This window comes from Coregonus clupeaformis, chromosome 7, assembly GCF_020615455.1.
Source record: "Coregonus clupeaformis isolate EN_2021a chromosome 7, ASM2061545v1, whole genome shotgun sequence".
NCBI classification, from domain to species: Eukaryota; Metazoa; Chordata; class Actinopteri; order Salmoniformes; family Salmonidae; genus Coregonus; species Coregonus clupeaformis.
In genome coordinates this window covers 51,716,871-51,735,830 of record NC_059198.1, presented here as the reverse complement: position 1 = coordinate 51,735,830, position 18,960 = coordinate 51,716,871, and the positions used below count along the sequence as shown (strand labels likewise).

General features: G+C 45.1%; 1 protein-coding gene and 2 long non-coding RNA genes across 3 annotated transcripts; 2 read left to right on the top strand and 1 right to left on the bottom strand.

Annotated features, from left to right (window-relative positions):
- The first annotated feature begins 11,971 nt into the window (after positions 1-11,971).
- On the top strand, positions 11,972-13,958 carry LOC121569365. Its single transcript, XR_006001353.2, has 3 exons — positions 11,972-12,294; positions 12,862-13,076; positions 13,152-13,958. It is a non-coding gene; the product is annotated as an uncharacterized LOC121569365 (long non-coding RNA).
- LOC121569364 lies at positions 12,766-15,856 on the bottom strand. Its single transcript, XM_041880259.2, has 3 exons — positions 14,848-15,856; positions 14,384-14,602; positions 12,766-14,289 (listed from the first exon to the last, which is right to left on the bottom strand). Exons 1-3 carry the CDS (start codon positions 15,048-15,050, stop codon positions 14,082-14,084), a joined length of 630 nt encoding a protein of 209 aa, XP_041736193.1. The 5' UTR covers positions 15,051-15,856; the 3' UTR covers positions 12,766-14,081.
- A 111-nt stretch (positions 15,857-15,967) lies between these two features.
- Positions 15,968-17,450, top strand: LOC121570496. The gene is made up of 2 exons (XR_006001473.2): positions 15,968-17,099; positions 17,196-17,450. It is a non-coding gene; the product is annotated as an uncharacterized LOC121570496 (long non-coding RNA).
- Positions 17,451-18,960: the final 1,510 nt, after the last annotated feature.

The following is an 18,960-nucleotide window of genomic DNA, read 5'->3' as shown; positions in this document are numbered from 1 at the left end:
GCAAGATCTTTTCTATTATTGCTAACTTTCTATTCAAATTCTTTGTAGTGAGTTCATTTACATCTTCAGGGATATGAATACTATGTCTACTTTACCATCAGACCATTTTATAGGTAAACTACAGGGTAATGTAAAAGTGTATTTTAATGATCCAATAATTATCATAATTAGGTTTAAGTCCAGAGAGGCTAGAGAAATTATCTAGATCCTCAATGAGACTGTGCAGTGATCCAGATTGCGGACTTAAGATAAAACTTGAGTCATCGGCATTAATGGACACTTTTTTTCTTAAGCCCTGGATTTCCAACCCCTTGATATTATTGTTGGATCTGATTTGAATACATAATATTTTGATGGCCATAACCAATAGATATGGAGACGATGGACGACCTTGTTTAACTCCTCTTGACAGTTCAATACTTTCTGAGAGGTAACCATTATTTACTACGCTGAACAAAAACAAAAATATAAACGCAACATGTAACATGTAAAGTGAGCTGAAATAAAAGGTCCCAGACAAGTTTCATATACACAAAAAGCTTTCTCTCAAATGTTGTGCACCAATGTGTTTACATCCCTGTTAGCGAGCATTTATCTTTGACCAAGATAATCCATCCACCTGACAGGTGTGGCATATCAAGAAGCTGATTAAACAGCATGATCATTACACAGGTGCACCTTGTGCTGGGACAATAAAAGGCCACTCTAAAATAAGCAGTTTTGTCACACAACACAATGCCACAGATGTCTCCATTTTTGAGGGAGCATGCAATTGGCATGCTGACTGCAGGAATGTCCACCAGAGCTGTTGCCAGATAATTAAAATGTTAATTTCTCTACCATAAGCCGCCTTGAACATAGTTTCAGAGAATTTGGAAGTACAGTTGAAGTCGGAAGTTTACATACACCTTAGCCAAATACATTTAACTCAGTTTTTCACAATTCCTGACATTTAATCCTAGTAAAAATTCCCTGTCTTAGGTCAGTTAGGATCACCACTTTATTTTAAGAATGTGAAATGTCTGAATAATAGTAGAGAGAATGATTTATTTCAGTTTTGATTTCTTTCATCACATTCTGAGTGGGTCAGAAGTTTACATACACTAAATTAGTATTTGGTAGCATTGCCTTTAAATTGTTTAACTTGGGTCAAACATTTCGGGTAGCCTTCCACAAACTTCCCACAATAAGTTGGGTGAATTTTGGCCCATTCCTCCTGACAGAGCTGGTGTAACTGAGTCAGGTTTGTAGACCTCCTTGCTCGCACACGCTTTTTCAGTTCTGCCCACAAATGTTATATAGGATTGAGGTCAGGGCTTTGTGATGGCCACTTCAATACCTTGACTTTGTTGTCCTTAAGCCATTTTGCCACAACTTTGGAAGTATGCTTGGGGTCATTGTCCATTTGGAAGACCCATTTGCGACCAACCTTTAACTTCCTGACTGAGATGTTGCTTCAATATATCCACATAATTTTCCTTCCTCATGATGCCATCTCCTGCAGCAAAGCACCCCCACAGCATGATACTGCCACCCCCGTGCTTCACAATTGGGATGGTATTCTTCGGCTTGCAGTGATGTACTTGGCCGTACGCACTACCCTCTGTAGCGCCTTGCGGTCCGAGGCAGAGCAGTTGCCATGCCAGGCGGTGATGCAACTGGTCAGGATGCTCTCGATGGTGCAGCTGTATAACTTTTTGAGGATCTGGCGACCCATGCCAAATCTTTGCAGTTTCCTGAGGGGGAATAGGCATTGTCGTGCCCTCTTCACGACTTTCTTGACGTATTTGGACCATAATAGTTTGTTGGTGATATGGACACCAAGGAACTTGAAAATCTCAACCTGCTCCACTACAGCCCCGTCGATGAGAATGGGGGCGTGCTCAGCCCTCCTTTTCCTGTAGTCCATGATAATCTCCTTTGTCTTGATCACGTTGAGGCAGAGGTTGTTGTCCTGGCACAACACTGCCTGGTCTCTGACCTCCTCCCTATAGGCTGTCTCATCGTTGTCGGTGATCAGGCCTACCACCGTTGTGTCGTCAGGAAACTTAATGATGGTGTTGGAGTCGTGCTAGGCCACGCAGTCGTGGGTGAACAGGGAGTACAGGAGGGGACTAAGTATGCACCCCTGAGGGGACCCCATGTTGAGGATCAGTGTGGCAGATGTGTTGTTGCCTACCCTTACCACCTGGGGGCGACCCATCAGGAAGTCCAGGATCCAGTTGCAGAGGGAGGTGTTTAGTCCCAGGATCCTTAGCTTAGTGATGAGCTTTGAGGGCAGTATCGTGTTGAACGCTGAGCTGTAGTCAATGAACAGCATTCTCACGTTCAGTTGAAGTCGGAGGTTTACATACACTTAGGTTGGAATCATTAAAACTTGTTTTTCAACCACTCCACAACTGTCTTGTTAACAAACTATAGTTTTGGCAGGTCTACTTTGTGAATGAAACAATTAATCTTTCCAACAATTGTTAACAGACAGATTATTTCACTTATAATTCACTGTATCACAATTCCAGTGGGTCAGACGTTTACATACACTAAGTTTACTGTGCCTTTAAACAGCTTGGAAAATTCCAGAAAATTATGTAATGGCTTTAGAAGCTTCTGATAGGCTAATTGACATCATTTGAGTCAATTGGAGGTGTACCTGTGGATGTATTTCAAGGCCTACCTTCAAACTCAGTGCCTCTTTGCTTGACATCATGGGAAAATCCAAAGAAATCAGCCAAGACCTCAGAAAAAAATTGTAGACCTCCACAAGTCTGGTTCATCCTTGGGAGCAATTTCCGCCTGAAGGTACCACGTTCATCTGTACAAACAATAGTATACAAGTATAAACACCATGGGACCATGCAGCCGTCATACCGCTCAGGAAGGAACACGTTCTGTCTCCTAGAGATGAACGTACTTTGGTGCGAACAGTGCAAATCAATCCCAGTACAACAGCAAAGGACCTTGTGAAGATGTTGGAGGAAACAGGTACAAAAGTATCTATATCCACAGTAAATGAGTCCTATATCGATATAACCTGAAAGGCCGCTCAGCAAGGAAGAAGCCACTGATCCAAAACCGCCATAAAAAAGCCAGACTACGGTTTGCTACTGCACATGGGGACAAAGATCGTACTTTTTAAAGTTAAAGCTGGGTCGCAAATGGGTCTTCCAAATGGACAATGACCCCAAGCATACTTCCAAAGTTGTGGCAAAATGGCTTAAGGACAACAAAGTCAAGGTATTGGAGTGGCCATCACAAAGCCCTGACCTCAATCCTATAGAAAATGTGTGTGCGAGCAATGAGGCCTACAAACCTGACTCAGTTACACCAGCTCTGTCAGGAGGATTGGGCCAACATTTACCCAACTTATTGTGGGAAGCTTGTGGAAGGCTACCCGAAACGTTTGACCCAAGTTAAACAATTTAAAGGCAATGCTACCAAATACTAATTGAGTGTATGTAAACTTCTGACCCACTGGGAATGTGATGAAAGAAATAAAAGCTGAAGTAAATAATTCTCTTGTCAGGGGTGCTGAAGGTGGGTGTGGTGCAGGAATCAAGCGCAGGACGCAGAAGCTAAGTCCAAAAGACTTTAGTGAATTATTCACGTAGTAAGCGAGCACAATAAGCCCGGAGGCGAAATAAAGGCGCACACAGGCGGCAAACAAAAGGCGCACTAACATGTGCGAAAACCTCTCCAAACGGAGGGAAGTACGTAGCTCAGAACACCAAAACAGAAGAGCAATCACACACAACACCATACACACACAACGAGAACTAAATAGGACACTAATGAGGACTAACTAGACACAGGTGTACAACATCAAGACAAAACCAAACGAACATGAAACATAGATCGGTGGCAGCTAGTACTCCGGGGACGACGACCGCCGAAACCTGCCCGAACAAGGAGGAGGAGCAGCCTCGGCCGAAACCGTGACAGTACCCCCCCCTTGACGCGCGGCTCCAGCCGTGCGCCGACCCTGGCCTCGGGGACGACCAGGAGGGCGCGGAGCAGGGCGCGCGGGATGGTCCCAGTGGAACTCCGACAGGAGAGATGGGTCTAGGATGTCCCTCCGCGGCACCCAGCACCGCTCCTCCGGGCCGTACCCCTCCCACTCCACGAGATACTGGAGACCCCCCATCCGGCGTCTTGAGTCCAAGATGGACTGAACGGTGTACGCCGGAGCCCCCTCGATGTCCAGTGGGGGCGGAGGAGTCTCTCCTATCTCACCTTCCTGGAGTGGACCAGCTACCACCGGCCTGAGAAGAGACACATGGAACGAGGGGTTAATATTCTTATATTCAACAGGCAGATGTAACCTATAACACACCTCGTTCAATCTTCTCAGGACTTTAAAGGGCCCCACAAACCGCCGACCCAGCTTCCGGCAGGGCAGGCGGAGGGGTAGGTTTCTGGTAGAGAGCCAGACTCGATCTCCGGGTGCGTACACCGGCCCCTCACTGCGGTGGAGATCGGCGCTCGCCTTGTGACGACGGATGGCCCGCTGCAGGTGGACGTGTGCAGCGTTCCACGTCTCCTCCGAGCGCCTCATCCAATCATCCACCGCAGGGGCCTCGATCTGGCTCTGCTGCCAAGGTGCCAGAACCGGCTGGTAACCTAACACACATTGGAAGGGGGTTAGGTTGGTAGAGGAGTGGCGGAGAGAGTTCTGGGCCATCTCGGCCCAGGGAATGTACCGAGCCCACTCCTCAGGCCGGTCCTGGCAATACGACCTCAGAAACCTACCCACATCCTGGTTGACTCGTTCTACCTGCCCGTTACTCTCCGGGTGGTACCCTGAGGTAAGGCTCACCGAGACCCCCAAACGCTCCATGAACGCTCTCCATACTCGGGAGGTAAACTGGGGGCCTCGATCAGACACTATATCCTCGGGTACCCCGTAATGCCGGAAGACGTGGGTAAATAGTGCCTCTGCGGTTTGTAAGGCAGCAGGAAGACCCGACATAGGGAGAAGACGACAGGCCTTAGAGAACCGGTCCACAACAACCAGGATGGTGGTATTCCCCTGAGAGAAGGGAAGGTCTGTCACAAAATCCACCGAGAGGTGGGACCATGGTCGTTGTGGAACGGGCAGGGGTTGTAACTTACCCCTGGGCAGGTGTCTGGGCGCCTTACACTGGGCGCACACCGAGCAGGAGAAGACATAAACCCTCACATCCCTGGCTAACGTGGGCCACCAGTATTTAGTGCTAAGACAATGCACTGTCCGGCCAATACCCGGATGTCCAGAGGAGGGTGACGTGTGAGCCCAGTAAATGAGTCGATCCCGAATCTCGAGCGGAACGTACTTCCGACCCTCAGGACACTGTGGAGGGCTGGGGTCGGGCCGCAACGCTCGCTCGATTTCGGCATCGACCTCCCACACCACCGGTGCCACAAGACAAGACTCCGGTAGTATGGGAGTAGGCTCAACGGACCTCTCCTCCGTGTCATACCGCCGGGACAGCGCATCTGCCTTACCATTCTGGGACCCAGGGATGTACGTGATTTTAAATACGAACCTGGCGAGAAACATGCTCCATCGAGCCTGGCGAGGGTTCAGTCTCCTCGCTGCCCGGATGTACTCCAGGTTCCGATGGTCAGTCAAAATGAGGAAAGGGTGTTGAGCCCCCTCAAGCCAATGCCTCCACACCTTAAGGGCCTGAACTACAGCTAACAGCTCCCTGTCCCCGACGTCATAATTTCGCTCCGCCGGGCTGAGCTTTTTAGAGTAAAAAGCACAGGGGCAGAGTTTAGGTGGCGTGCCGGACCGTTGAGAGAGTACGGCCCCTATACCGGCCTCAGACGCGTCCACCTCGACCTGAAAGGGTAATGCGGGGTCCGGATGCGCCAGCACCGGGGCCGACGTAAACAGGTCCTTCAGTCTCCTAAAGGCCCTGTCCGCATCAGCTGACCACTGCAGGCGCACCGGACCCCCTTTCAGAAGGGACGTGATGGGAGCTGCCACCTGTCCAAAACCCGGATAAACCTCCGGTAGTAATTCGCAAAGCCCAAGAACTGCTGCACCTCTTTGACAGTGGTTGGGGTTTGCCAATTACGCACAGCTGACACACGATCCACCTCCATTCTCACCCCTGACGCGGACAACCGATAGCCCAAAAAGGAGACTGACTCCTGGAAAAACAGACATTTCTCTGCCTTGACATATAGGTCGTGCTCCAACAGCCTCCTCAATAGACGACGCACCAGGGCTATATGCTCGGCTCGGGTAGACGAGTACACTAGAATGTCATCAATGTACATGACCACCCCTTGCCCCTGCATATCCCGGAAAATGTCATCTACGAAGGATTGGAAGACTGATGGAGCATTCATCAACCCATATGGCATGACGAGATACTCGAAATGACCTGACGTGGTACTAAACGCTGTTTTCCATTCGTCGCCCTCCCTAATGCGCACCAAGTTATACGCGCTCCTGAGATCCAGTTTTGTGAAAAACCGCGCTCCATGCAATGACTCCGTCATGGTCGCAATCAGAGGGAGTGGATAACTGTATTTCACAGTAATCTGATTGAGACCACGGTAATCGATGCACGGGCGCAACCCTCCATATTTTTTCTTCACAAAAAAGAAGCTAGAGGAGGCGGGAGAAGTGGAGGGCCGTATGTATCCCTGTCTCAAAGATTCGGCTATGTAAGTTTCCATAGCTTTTCTCTCCTCTTGAGACAAGGGATACACGTGGCTCCGTGGGAGCGCTACTCCTGCCTGGAGATCAATCGCACAATCCCCCTGTCTATGAGGAGGCAACTGCGTCGCCCTAGCTTTACTAAACACGAGAGCTAAATCCCCATATTCAGGCGGAATGTGCAGTGCGGGCACTTGGTTTGGACTTTCCACCGAAGTCGCCCCTACGGAAACACCCAGACATCGCCCCTCACACTGAGCAGACCACCCATTGAGAGCCCTCTGTTGCCACGAAATAGCAGGGTTATGGGTGCTTAACCAGGGAATTCCCAGCACCACCGGGTACGCAGGAGAGTCGATCAGATACAACTGTATAGTCTCCTCATGACCCCCTGCGCACACATCCTAAGTGGCGCTGTGACTTCCCTAATCAACCCCGACCCCAACGGGCGGCTATCTAAAGCATGAACGGGAAAAGGCTTGTCAACAGGTAGGAGAGGGATCCCTAAATCTAAACAAAACTTCCGATCAACAAAATTCCCAGCTGCGCCTGAATCTACTAGCGCCTTATGCTGGGAATGAGGTGCAACCTGTGGGAAACAAACAGGTATACAAAAGTGCGCAACAGAGAGCTCTGGGTAAGTGGGGCGTCTACTCACCTGGGAAGGCTCCCCAGTGCGTGGCCTGTTGTCTCCTCCCTCGGGGAACCCTCCCCAGCACCTGGCCGCAGTGTGCCCTCCACGACCGCACTTGGTGCAGGGGACAGGCCCCCTCAGGCTCCTCCTCTTCCTTTCTCTAGCGCCAGCACCCCCGAGCTCCATAGGGCTCGGCTCGGAGGGTGGAATGGACGGACCCCACTCGGGACGTCCACGGGTGGCCAGCAGGGTGTCCAGACGGATGGACATATCGACCAACTGGTCGAAGGTGAAATTGGTGTCCCTGCATGCCAACTCACGTTGAACGTCCTCCCGTAGGCTACATCGAAAATGGTCGATGAGGGCCCGTTCATTCCACCCTGCGTCTGCCGCTAGAGTCCGGAACTCCAGCGCGAACGCCTGTGCGCTCCTCCTCCCCTGTCTCAGGTGGACTAGACGCTCCCCCGCCGCTTTGCCCTCAGGTGGATGGTCGAACACGGCCTTGAAGCGACGGGAGAACTCGGTGTAGGAGATGGTGGTGGCGTCCATCCTCCTCCACTCGGTGTTGGCCCATTCCAACGCCTTGCCCGTGAGACAGGAGATGAGGGCGGAAACGCTCTCGTGTCCCGAGGGCACCGGGTGTACAGTGGCCAGGTAGAGCTCCACCTGCAGGAGGAACCCCTGACACCCGGCGGCTGTACCGTCATACGCCCTCTGGAGCGAGAGCCGAATCCCACTGGGTTCCGGACCTGGGACTGGTGGACCGGCCGATGGGGGTGGCAGGGTAGGTGGAGGTGTGGGTACGCCTCTGGATTCCCATCGGTGCAGGGTGTTGATGACGTCCTGTAGAGCGGTCCCCAGTTGTCGTATCTGGTCATCCTGGCCGCGGACATGCTCCTCCAGCGACTCAGGCGTGACTGTTGCTCCTGCTGATTCCATTATTAAAGGTGTGTGATTCTGTCAGGGGTGCTGAAGGTGGGTGTGGTGCAGGAATCAAGCGCAGGACGCAGAAGCTAAGTCCAAAAGACTTTAGTGCAATATTCACGTAGTAAGCGAGCACAATAAGCCCGGAGGCGAAATAAAGGCGCACACAGGCGGCAAACAAAAGGCTCACTAACATGTGCGAAAACCTCTCCAAACAACGGAGGGAAGTACGTAGCTCAGAACACCAAAACAGAAGAGCAATCACACACAACACCATACACACACAACGAGAACTAAATAGGACACTAATGAGGACTAACTAGACACAGGTGTACAACATCAAGACAAAACCAAACGAACATGAAACATAGATCGGTGGCAGCTAGTACTCCGGGGACGACGACCGCCGAAACCTGCCCGAACAAGGAGGAGGAGCAGCCTCGGCCGAAACCGTGACATCTCTCTGCTATTATTCTGACATTTCACATTCTTAAAATAAAGTGGTGATCCTAACTGACTTAATACAGGGAATTTTTACTAGGATTAAATGTCAGGAATTGTGAAAAACTGAGTTTAAATGTATTTGGCTAAGGTGTATGTAAACTTCCTTGAAAGCGGCAGCTCTACTCTTCAGCTCAGTGCGGATGTTGCCTGTAATCCATGGCTTCTGGTTGGGGTATGTACGTACAGTCACTGTGGGGATAACATTATCGATGCACTTATTGATGAAGCCGGTGACAGATGTGGTCTACTCCTTAATGCCAACGGATGAGTCCCGGAACATATTCCAGTCTGTGCTAGCAAAACAGTCCTGTAGCTTAGCATCTGCGTCATTTGACCACTTCCGTAGTGAGCGAGTCACTGGTACTTCCTGCTTTAGTTTTTGCTTGTAAGCAGGAATCAGGAGGATAGAATTATGGTCAGATTTGCCAAATGGTGTTGGAGAGAGAGCTTTGTACGCGTCTCTGTGTGTGGAGTAATGGTGGTCTAGAGTAAATGTTTTCTCTTGTTGCACATGTAACATGCTGGTAGAAATGAGGTAAAGCGGATTTAAGTTTTCTTGTTTGCTTATGGCTTTATACAGCTCGTTGAGGGCGGTCTTAGTGCCAGCATCGGTTTGTGGTGGTAAATAGACAGCTACGAAAAATATAGATGAAAACTATCTTGGTAAATAGTGTGGTCTACAGTTTATCATGAGATACTCTACCTCAGGCGAGCAAAACCTAGAGACTTCCTTAACATTTGATTTGGCGCACCAGCTGTTATTGACAAATAGACACAGACCGCCACCTCTTCTCTTACCGGAGGCAGCTGTTCTCTCTTGCCGATGCACGGAAAAACCAGGAAACTGTATATTATCCATGTCGTCATTCAGCCACGACTCGGTGAAACATAAGATATTACAGTTTTTAATGTCCCGTTGGTAGGATAGTCTTGAATGGAGCTCATCCAGTTTATTTTCCAGTGATTGGACGTTGGCCAATAGGACGGATGATAGAGGCGGGTTACCCACTCGCCGACAAATTCTCACAAGGCACCCGGACCTGCGTCCCCTGTATCGGCGTCTTCTCTTCAAGCGAATGACAAGGATTTGGGCCTGGTCGGGTATCTGGAGTAAATCCTTCGCGTCCGACTCATTAAAAAAAAATTATTCTGTTCTGATATCCAGAAGCTCTTTTCGGTCATAAGAGACGGTGGCAGAAACATTATGTACAAAATAAGTTACAAACAAAGCGAAAAAACACATAAAATAGCACAATTGTTCAGGAGCCCGTAAAACGGCAGCCATCTCCTCCGGCGCCATTAGTGACAAAGATTAGGGGTTAAATACATGTAAAAAAAATACTGATTTTTCTTATATCTCTCAGATATAGGACAGACACTTCAGAACAAACTTTCTTTAGATATTTCTTTGGGTGACTATCTGAGTCTTGGTGGTTCCAAACGTCTTCCATTTAAGATTGATGGAGGCCACTGTGGTCTTGGGGACCTTCAATGCTGCAGAAATGTTTTGGTACCCTTCCCCAGATCTGTGCCTCCACACAATCCTGTTTCGGAACTCTACGGACAATTCCTTCGACCTCATGGCTTGGTTTTTGCTCTGACATGCACTGTGGGACCTTATATAAACAGGTGTGTGCCTTTCCAAATCATGTCCAATAAATTGAATTTACCACAGGTGGACTCCAATCAAGTTGTAGAAACATCTCAAGGATGATCAATGGAAACAGGATGCACCTGAGCTCAATTTCGAGTGTCATAGCAAAGGGTCTGAATACTTATGTAAATAAGGTATTTCCGTTTTTTGTTTTTAATACATTTTCTATTTTTCTTTTATAAAAACCTGTTTTTGCTTTGTCATTATGGGGTATTGTGTGTAGATTGATGAGATATATATATTTGTAAATCCATTTTAGAATAAGGCTGTAACTTTACCAAATGTGGAAAAAGTCAAGGGGTCTGAATACTTTCTGAATGCACTGTAGCGTGGTAGTACCCCTCCCCTGGCTTAGACAGGGCTTAGCCTCTTATGGGTTAATGTAATAATAATTAGCCAATTACTCTGAAATTAGGAACACGTTGTTTGACGGCTGTTTTTTATTAACCCCTGTGATGGTCTTAATTGGAACTCTTAACATCATTAGTTGCTCACAAAAGGCACTGACAATTGAAATAATTGTTTTGGGAACTATTTTACTCTCTAATCAGACGAGTGTTTATACAAAAACTGCACTCCTATTCACGACTGAGTTGAAATCGCTTGACATAAAGAGGAAACTCGCCAGATAAAGAGACAAGCGTTCTTCTAAAATAGTCAAACATCATGATAATGTACTCTGTAACTACATAATAAACTTCAATACAATAAACATACTCTCTTTCCAACAAATAGATAGCATAGGCCCTGCCCTGTTGTATCACCTGCTTACATTGTATCAGGCCCAAGTTTGCTCAGTATATCGACAGTATCGGGTTGTTGACTCTCTGGTTGAGTACACATCTGGGTGAGCTGATAAACAGGGAACAGGCACCATGACAACAGCGGAACCCGATAAACGGGCGTGTGGCAACAGCGGAACATGGTCTGTATGTACTCAGGTGGACAGAGTTCCGTAGACACGGCTGGGTAAAGATGGAAGGGAAAACAGAGACATCATGCACTAGTTTACCTCATTCACACAGCCAATGGAAACCATTGAAACGTTCTGGTTATTTGTCACTTGTGATAGGTGAAATAGTTTTATAATTTGTTCAGTAAATCTCTCTTGTCATTTACTGTTGCATGAACTTTAAAATGCAGTCTCTCACCTGTAACACAATAATAACCTCTACACTGTACCTCTTTCTAGACTGTTATGTACTGCATACCTTTTCTCATGTGTCTAAATACCTTTATAACCTAATACAGCTATTCTGCACTTTATAACCTAATACTACGGTGGCCGGGAAGTGCAAAGCAACATTACAAAGAATGAAACACTTTTACAAAGCTCGAGACAAATTAACATTTTGGAAAACAAATTAACATTTTATAAAACAAATTTACATTTTATAAAACAAATTTACATTTTATAAAACAAATTTACATTTTATAAAACACATTTACATTTTAGAAAACAAATTTACATTTTAGAAAACAAATGTACAGTTTAGAAAACATATTTACATTTTAGAAAACAAATTAACATTTTAGAAAACAAATTAACATTTTAGAAAACAAATTTACATTTTAGAAAACAAATTAACAAGACGCAAAACACTTTTACCAGTCCCGAAACAAATTTACAAATGACAGATTCTTCACGGAAAGGGAATGTACCACATACCGGAAGTGACACGGAAGTGATGAGCGTGGTCTTTTCGTGTTGTTGTTGTGGAGTTTATGGCGTCAAAGAAGTTTATGGTGACCGCCCGAACATGGACTGCGGCCGAGGGATGTTTTGCCCGTTTTGTGGCAAACACATGAACAGCTTAACGCGGTTTTGCTTTACGTGTGGTCGGTGTTTGGAGTTTTTAAAGGACGCGGACAAGACGGAAACATTGGAAACACAGGGGACGTCTCGACAGCCGGACAGTGCTATGCAAAGTAAGTTTAGCAAAACCAAAACGCTAGCTATCTAAGGACAGTAACGCTAATGATTTTTTGAGCGGCTTCTAACTTTCTGTTTCCTGATGAGGAAAAAGATTAATATTACTATTTTAAATTGAATCTATAACGAAACAAAGTTGTGAAAAAGTGCAATGGGTGTGTAGACTTTCTGAAGGCATCGTGTGAGTGCTCAAGCCACCCATCCGTCTGTGTCATTCCAGTCTTTTGTTTCTGTGTGTTATACTTACAGTTTGTAACAATTAACGTTTAATGTGCAATGCAAAAATAGGGTTTTTGAAATAAATTTTCAACAATGTTAAGGTTCTAATCCCCGAGCCGACTAGGTGAAAAATCTGTCGATGTGCCCTTGAGCAAGGCACTTAACCCTAATTGCTACTGTAAGTCGCTCTGGATAAGAGCGTCTGCTAAATGACTAAAATGTAAATGTAAATGTAAGGTGGATAGTAATTGTAGAGAAGAGAATATTTAATAGTTTTCTTTAGATAATTTTAAATTCAATTGGCACTACACAGCAGTGAAACAATGTTTGTGTTCACTCTGTAGATTCAGAGATGGTCTTTCAACCCTGGAGTTTTTGACTGCACTACAGCAACACCCTACTTTGCTGGCCCCTGTCATGTGCCACTCTGAAAGGCGACTCACTGCTTTTGAACTTGAGAGACTCTTCAAACCTGACCTCAGTCCTTCGGGGAGTAATCGAAGACTTAAAGAAAGTCAAACCATGGCCTACTGGGCAGACTATCTCCTTGATTGTGAAGGTTTGTTAGTTTGTTTTTTATAACTAGTTAAGAAAACACATGGCAGTGATGTATCTGAATTGTTTTTCTTTGCAGAAGGCCAGGCTGCTGTGTCTGTGGAAGATGTTTTGATGTTTGCTACTGGGCTGTCTTCACTTCCCCCATCTGGCTTGGAACCACTGCCACAAATAGAGTTCCTGGAGGACTCTGCGTTCCCAATGGCAAATACATTTGTTTAAGTCACAAATGGACTTTGGAATTCAAAATAGTCCAGGATTCGGCTGTTTCTAAGCTATATGATGGATGACCCCTAGAGTTAAGACTCTGAAAAAGTTGTTGTTGTTAAAGGTTAGGGTTGGGCATCATTTAGATTTTAACGATTCTGATTCCAATTCCGATTCTTCCTTTTGATTCCGGTTCTTATCGATTCTCGATTCCGATTCTTTGAGTGGTGGAGTTGAAACGGGTCACATGCTTATTTCACAAATAAGAGGAACGTTTTATTTTGATTCAAAGGTGGGTTGCAGTTTGACGGGGCTTTTTCAATGTAAAATAAAGCCACACTAGAGCACCGCTTACTGTGCTCCATGGCTGCAACACAACAAGCACCTGGCCGCTACAGAAACCAAAACTTGCGCATGTTAAATTTGGAACCCAATCCTCCAAAACGATTCCAATAAAGAAACAATTCCGATGGAATCGTAATTTTTGTAACTATTCCAAGTAGGAATTGGTTCTTGATGCCCAACCCTATTAAAGGTGCACTTTTAAAGTGCAGTTGCCAAAGTTGTTTTTATAATGTTACTGTATGTGAGCATGTTCTTTTCTCACAGTAAACATTTTGAAAATGTTTTAGATCCATTACTCTCAATACTACAAAAGTGTAATAAATACTGATTACTATTTTTGATTAATTTACTTCACACTTAAAAACAATTAAGCTTTGGGTGACAGATTCATAAATATTGTGTTCAGACAGACAGCAGTATTCCACCACTACAAAAAAACCTCCCTTTTTTGATCATTTCATAGCTGAGCCATTTCTTTTAGTTTCATGTACAGTTCGGATGCAGACTCCCAGTTGTCTGGCTTCTGTAACTGATTGTGTTCCATGGCAAAGTCCAAGTACTCCTGCATGTTTGGGTCCCCACAAGGAGTCATTGACAGGCTAGCCTCAGGAAGGGCATCCAGTTCAGCTTGTTCACTTTGAAATCCGCAGTCTCTGGAGCCAAACCTTTGTTAAATAGAATACATAATTGCATTTATTTTCATTTAAGCTAAAACGTTACATTAATGCTTTTATCTGTTTATTATCACCAATGTATCACCTGTGTGGTAAGTAGTAGAGTTCATTGGGCACTCCTCCTGGACATGCTGCTGTTCTGGAAGGGCGAATCCTGTGGCTGTTCCACAGTCTCACACACTCATCCAAGTCCTTCTGAATAACATCACCAAAGCAATATCTCAATAGGCATTGATGCTCATGACTCCCGTTGAAGTATCCGGCATCTCTAAGGTCGGCAAATAACTCCATCCAGAACTGAGACCTATAGAAATGGATACAAATGTTTAGTTATACTATAAATAATAAAGGTTAGTTATAATGAAATGTATGGTCTGTGCATCTTTTGGTCATTCGATTTTCTTTTCAGGAACAGCTACTTTTCCTGACGGGCAGGATTTGCTTTACAAATTTGTATTGATAATTATTGTGCTCGTTTTTCATTAATCGTTCCTGAGAAGAAAATCGAATGACCAAAAGATGCAATGACCCTTTATGAAGACAACTCACCTTCCCTTTCTAAATATAGACCACCAGGACTCAATACGCTGTTTATTTATAGATGAGCCGTACATGTGGCTGGACGCTCCAGAGTAGTAGTCACTGTGATGGTGGCGTAGGGTACATTGAATTGCAGCCATTATGCCGTTCTCAGTGCCGCAATCAGTCCTCAGTCTCATGGGGATGACACCGAGGTTTCGCACACATGACATGAAATAGTGAGCAATCACTGTTGGGTTATTATTTGTTGGTCCACATTGAAGCCACAATACTTTACGTGAAAATCCATCTATGCATCCCGAAATGGCCAAACCGAATGGCTTAAGTCATAACCATCTGCGTGCCACATATAGTTAGGTCCCATTGAGTGGTAGGTTCTTCTTGTAAACCTTCTGCGTGCTCTGCTCTCACACCCTCGAGGATTAAGCTCCCGGAGCAAATTCATCACATCATCTCTCTTCAATCGAAGATTGTACTTTTGTTTAAGTACTTGCCACATCGTGCGGTAACCAAATAGTTGTCCAGGTCCACGAAGTTCAAATCTGATGGCGTTACTCACGGCGTTTGGCAAGGAATAATCCTTTCTGCGGTACAACCCGGCTTCGTTCAGTTTACTTTTAAGAGTCCTCAAGCTGATGTTTACACCGTGTAGGCTTGACATCATGTCCACGATTACAGCGTACGAGTGACCCTCGTTAAAATATTGAACGCAATGATGCAGTATGTCTGGTGTTTCCGTCTGGTCCGCGTCCTTTAAAAACTCCAAACACCGACCACACGTAAAGCAAAACCGCATTAAGCTGTTCATGTGTTTGCCACAAAACGGGCAAAACATCCCTCGGCCGTAGTCCATGTTCGGGCGGTCACCATAAACTTCTTTGACGCCATAAACTCCACAACAACAACACGAAAAGACCACGCTCATCACTTCCGTGTCACTTCCGGTATGTGGTACATTCCCTTTCCGTGAAGAATCTGTCATTTGTAAATTTGTTTCGGGACTGGTAAAAGTGTTTTGCGTCTTGTTAATTTGTTTTCTAAAATGTAAATTTGTTTTCTAAAATGTAAATTTGTTTTCTAAAATGTAAATTTGTTTTCTAAAATGTTAATTTGTTTTATAAAATGTAAATGTGTTTTCCAAAATGTAAATTTGTTTTCCAAAATGTTAATTTGTTTTCCAAAATGTAAATTTGTCTCGAGCTTTGTAAAAGTGTTTCATTCTTTGTAATGTTGCTTTGCACTTCCCGGCCACCGTATAATACAGCTATTCTGCACTTTGTAACCTAATGCAGCTATTCTGCACTTTATAACCTAATGCAGCTATTCTGCACTTTATAACCTAATACAGCTATTCTGCACTTTGTAACCTAATACAGCTATTCTGCACTTTATAACCTAATACAGCTATTCTGCACTTTATAACCTAATGCAGCTATTCTGCACTTTGTAACCTAATGCAGCTATTCTGCACTTTATAACCTAATACAGCTATTCTGCACTTTATAACCTAATGCAGCTATTCTGCACTTTGTAACCTAATGCAGCTATTCTGCACTTTGTAACCTAATACAGTTATTCTGCACTTTGTAACCTAATACAGTTATTCTGCACTTTATAACCTAATACAGCTATTCTGCACTTTATTACCAAATACAGATATTCATGATTTCCTTTTGAAGACAGCAGTATAAGTCCACTGTGAAGTCCACTCTGATATGAAAAATGTATGCACTCACTAACTGTAAGTCGCTCTGGATAAGAGCGTCTGCTAAATGACTAAAATGTCAATGTAATGTCCTCTGTGATGTCCTCTTAGTGGACCCTACAGCAACACTGAGTGAGACTGTCAGTTCAGCCTCCCTCATACCTCCCCACCTCACCCCACCGGCATAACAAAACAGGTAACCACTGTGATGGAATTTCAAGATCATGAACAGACAGACAGACAGACAGACGGACACCTTGCTTGAGGCCCAGGGAATCTAATTAGCAGATTAGCATTTCCAGCTAATCCGTTTAAACCACTGTCTCTGGCGTTGGCTAGAGGTGAACTGATCTGTGTCTCAAACAGTAGTCCTAAATAGCTTCCTATATCTTCATCTCCTTTCCTTAGTGGCCTTTGGACCATCAGATGTAATGAAGGAGGTGGGACAGAATAGGAGTATTGAGACACGTGCTATATGATGGATGCTGAGCTCCAGCCTAAAGGGTGGGTCCCGTAACCTGAAGCGCAGGCGAGAACACTGTTCTCCAGCCGTGAGGTGAGGCTTCTCCCCTCTACACTACCATAACCCCTCAGGCCTCCACTCCCCCACATACAACCTCACATCCCCTCACCACTGACGTGTGTCTAACAGGAACTAATGTAGAGGCTTCAGCGTCAACAGCCCTGGCATGTGAGCATTACAGGATTGTGAAGGACGGTACAAACCCCTGGAGGACCATACGAGTAGTACAGAGAGGAACCACGGGAGCTGTCTCAACCCTTATACAAGCTTGAAGGAAATCTGGGCTGTCTTAGGCCTAGTCTTGGAGAGCTGTATAAGGTACTGTTTATCCATGACCAAATATTCATGTGATGTCAAAAAAAATAAAAAATAAAGATGAAGATATCCTTTCTTACCTCTGTCTGTGCAGTGGATGGGCAAACAGTACATTTCAGGGAGGACGATTTACCTGTTAAGAACTGCCAGTATCAATTCAACTCAGATTCGTTTGTATGGTGCATCGGTTTGACACACTCCCAAGTAGCCATGTGGAGAAAGTGAGCTAAAGCAAGGTCATACTAGAGTGGCAATAACAGCGGAATAATATATTCATTTACTACACTGACATTGTGTTTAAAAGAGGGGCTATGAAAAGTCAGAACATGTACTTATTTGACCTACTGTATCTATGGCCTTGCCTTATCCACTTCCTCTGTAGCAACAACTCCTGTATCTATGGCCTTGCCTTATCCACTTCCTCTGTAGCAACAACTCCTGTATCTATGGCCTTGCCTTATCCACTTCCTCTGTAGCAACAACTCCTGTATCTATGGCCTTGCCTTATCCACTTCCTCTGTAGCAACAACTCCTGTATCTATGGCCTTGCCTTATCCACTTCCTCTGTAGCAACAACTCCTGTATCTATGGCCTTGCCTTATCCACTTCCTCTGTAGCAACAACTCCTGTATCTATGGCCTTGCCTTATCCACTTCCTCTGTAGCAACAACTCCTGTATCTATGGCCTTGCCTTATCCACTTCCTCTGTAGCAACAACTCCTGTATCTATGGCCTTGCCTTATCCACTTCCTCTGTAGCAACAACTCCTGTATCTATGGCCTTGCCTTATCCACTTCCTCTGTAGCAACAACTCCTGTATCTATGGCCTTGCCTTATCCACTTCCTCTGTAGCAACAACTCCTGTATCTATGGCCTTGCCTTATCCACTTCCTCTGTAGCAACAACTCCTGAACCTACTCTTTTAGCCATAACATTGACCAGATATCTGCTCATTCAATCCACATAATGTAGACAAAGATGATAAAGATATCTATACTGTAATCACTATAGAAGTGGTCCAGCCTATCCAACTCTAGCTAATAAGACTGCTGCAGATGACCAGGGACGTTTCCCCCCAAGAAATGCTTTACAGTGCCTAACCATAATTGACCATGGTAAAAAATGCTCACATAACACTTAATCACCGAATAAGATACAGTATATCGTCCTGGTAAAATCACGATGGATATTCTCAGGTGTGCGGCTCTCTTTCGAAAGTCTGTACCTTGAAAACGTTCATTGGTCACCCAAGCACTGAGATTACCACATTAATGCTGAGGCACCCTGACAGGAACCGATGTGAGTCAGAAGAGGAACTTTGTACAGTTTGAAAAAGGTATTGTTTCCATCCATAGATTATTTCACCGTTCTTGCTATTAGCCATATTGAAATAAAATGTAATATAGGGGTGTAACGATCCATCTACTACATCGATGTATCGATTTATATTCCTATGATCCAACTACATCGATCTGTGCTCGGCGAGTTGGCCTTTTGGACAACATATATCAATCTAACATCGTTTTAAAATGTAATAAATCGATTGTATCGATACTAGGAAATAACCCATTGGATTTAA

Bases quoted from the DNA above. Each gene is read 5' to 3' on its own strand.
- LOC121569364 (XM_041880259.2), bottom strand. From the start codon at position 15,050: ATGTCATGTGTGCGAAACCTCGGTGTCATCCCCATGAGACTGAGGACT. The intron at 14,603-14,847 runs GTGAGTTGTCTT...CCATTTCTATAG, and splicing joins TCTATATTTAGAAAGGGAAG to GTCTCAGTTCTGGATGGAGT. The intron at 14,290-14,383 runs GTGATACATTGG...TATTTAACAAAG, and splicing joins CTCTACTACTTACCACACAG to GTTTGGCTCCAGAGACTGCG.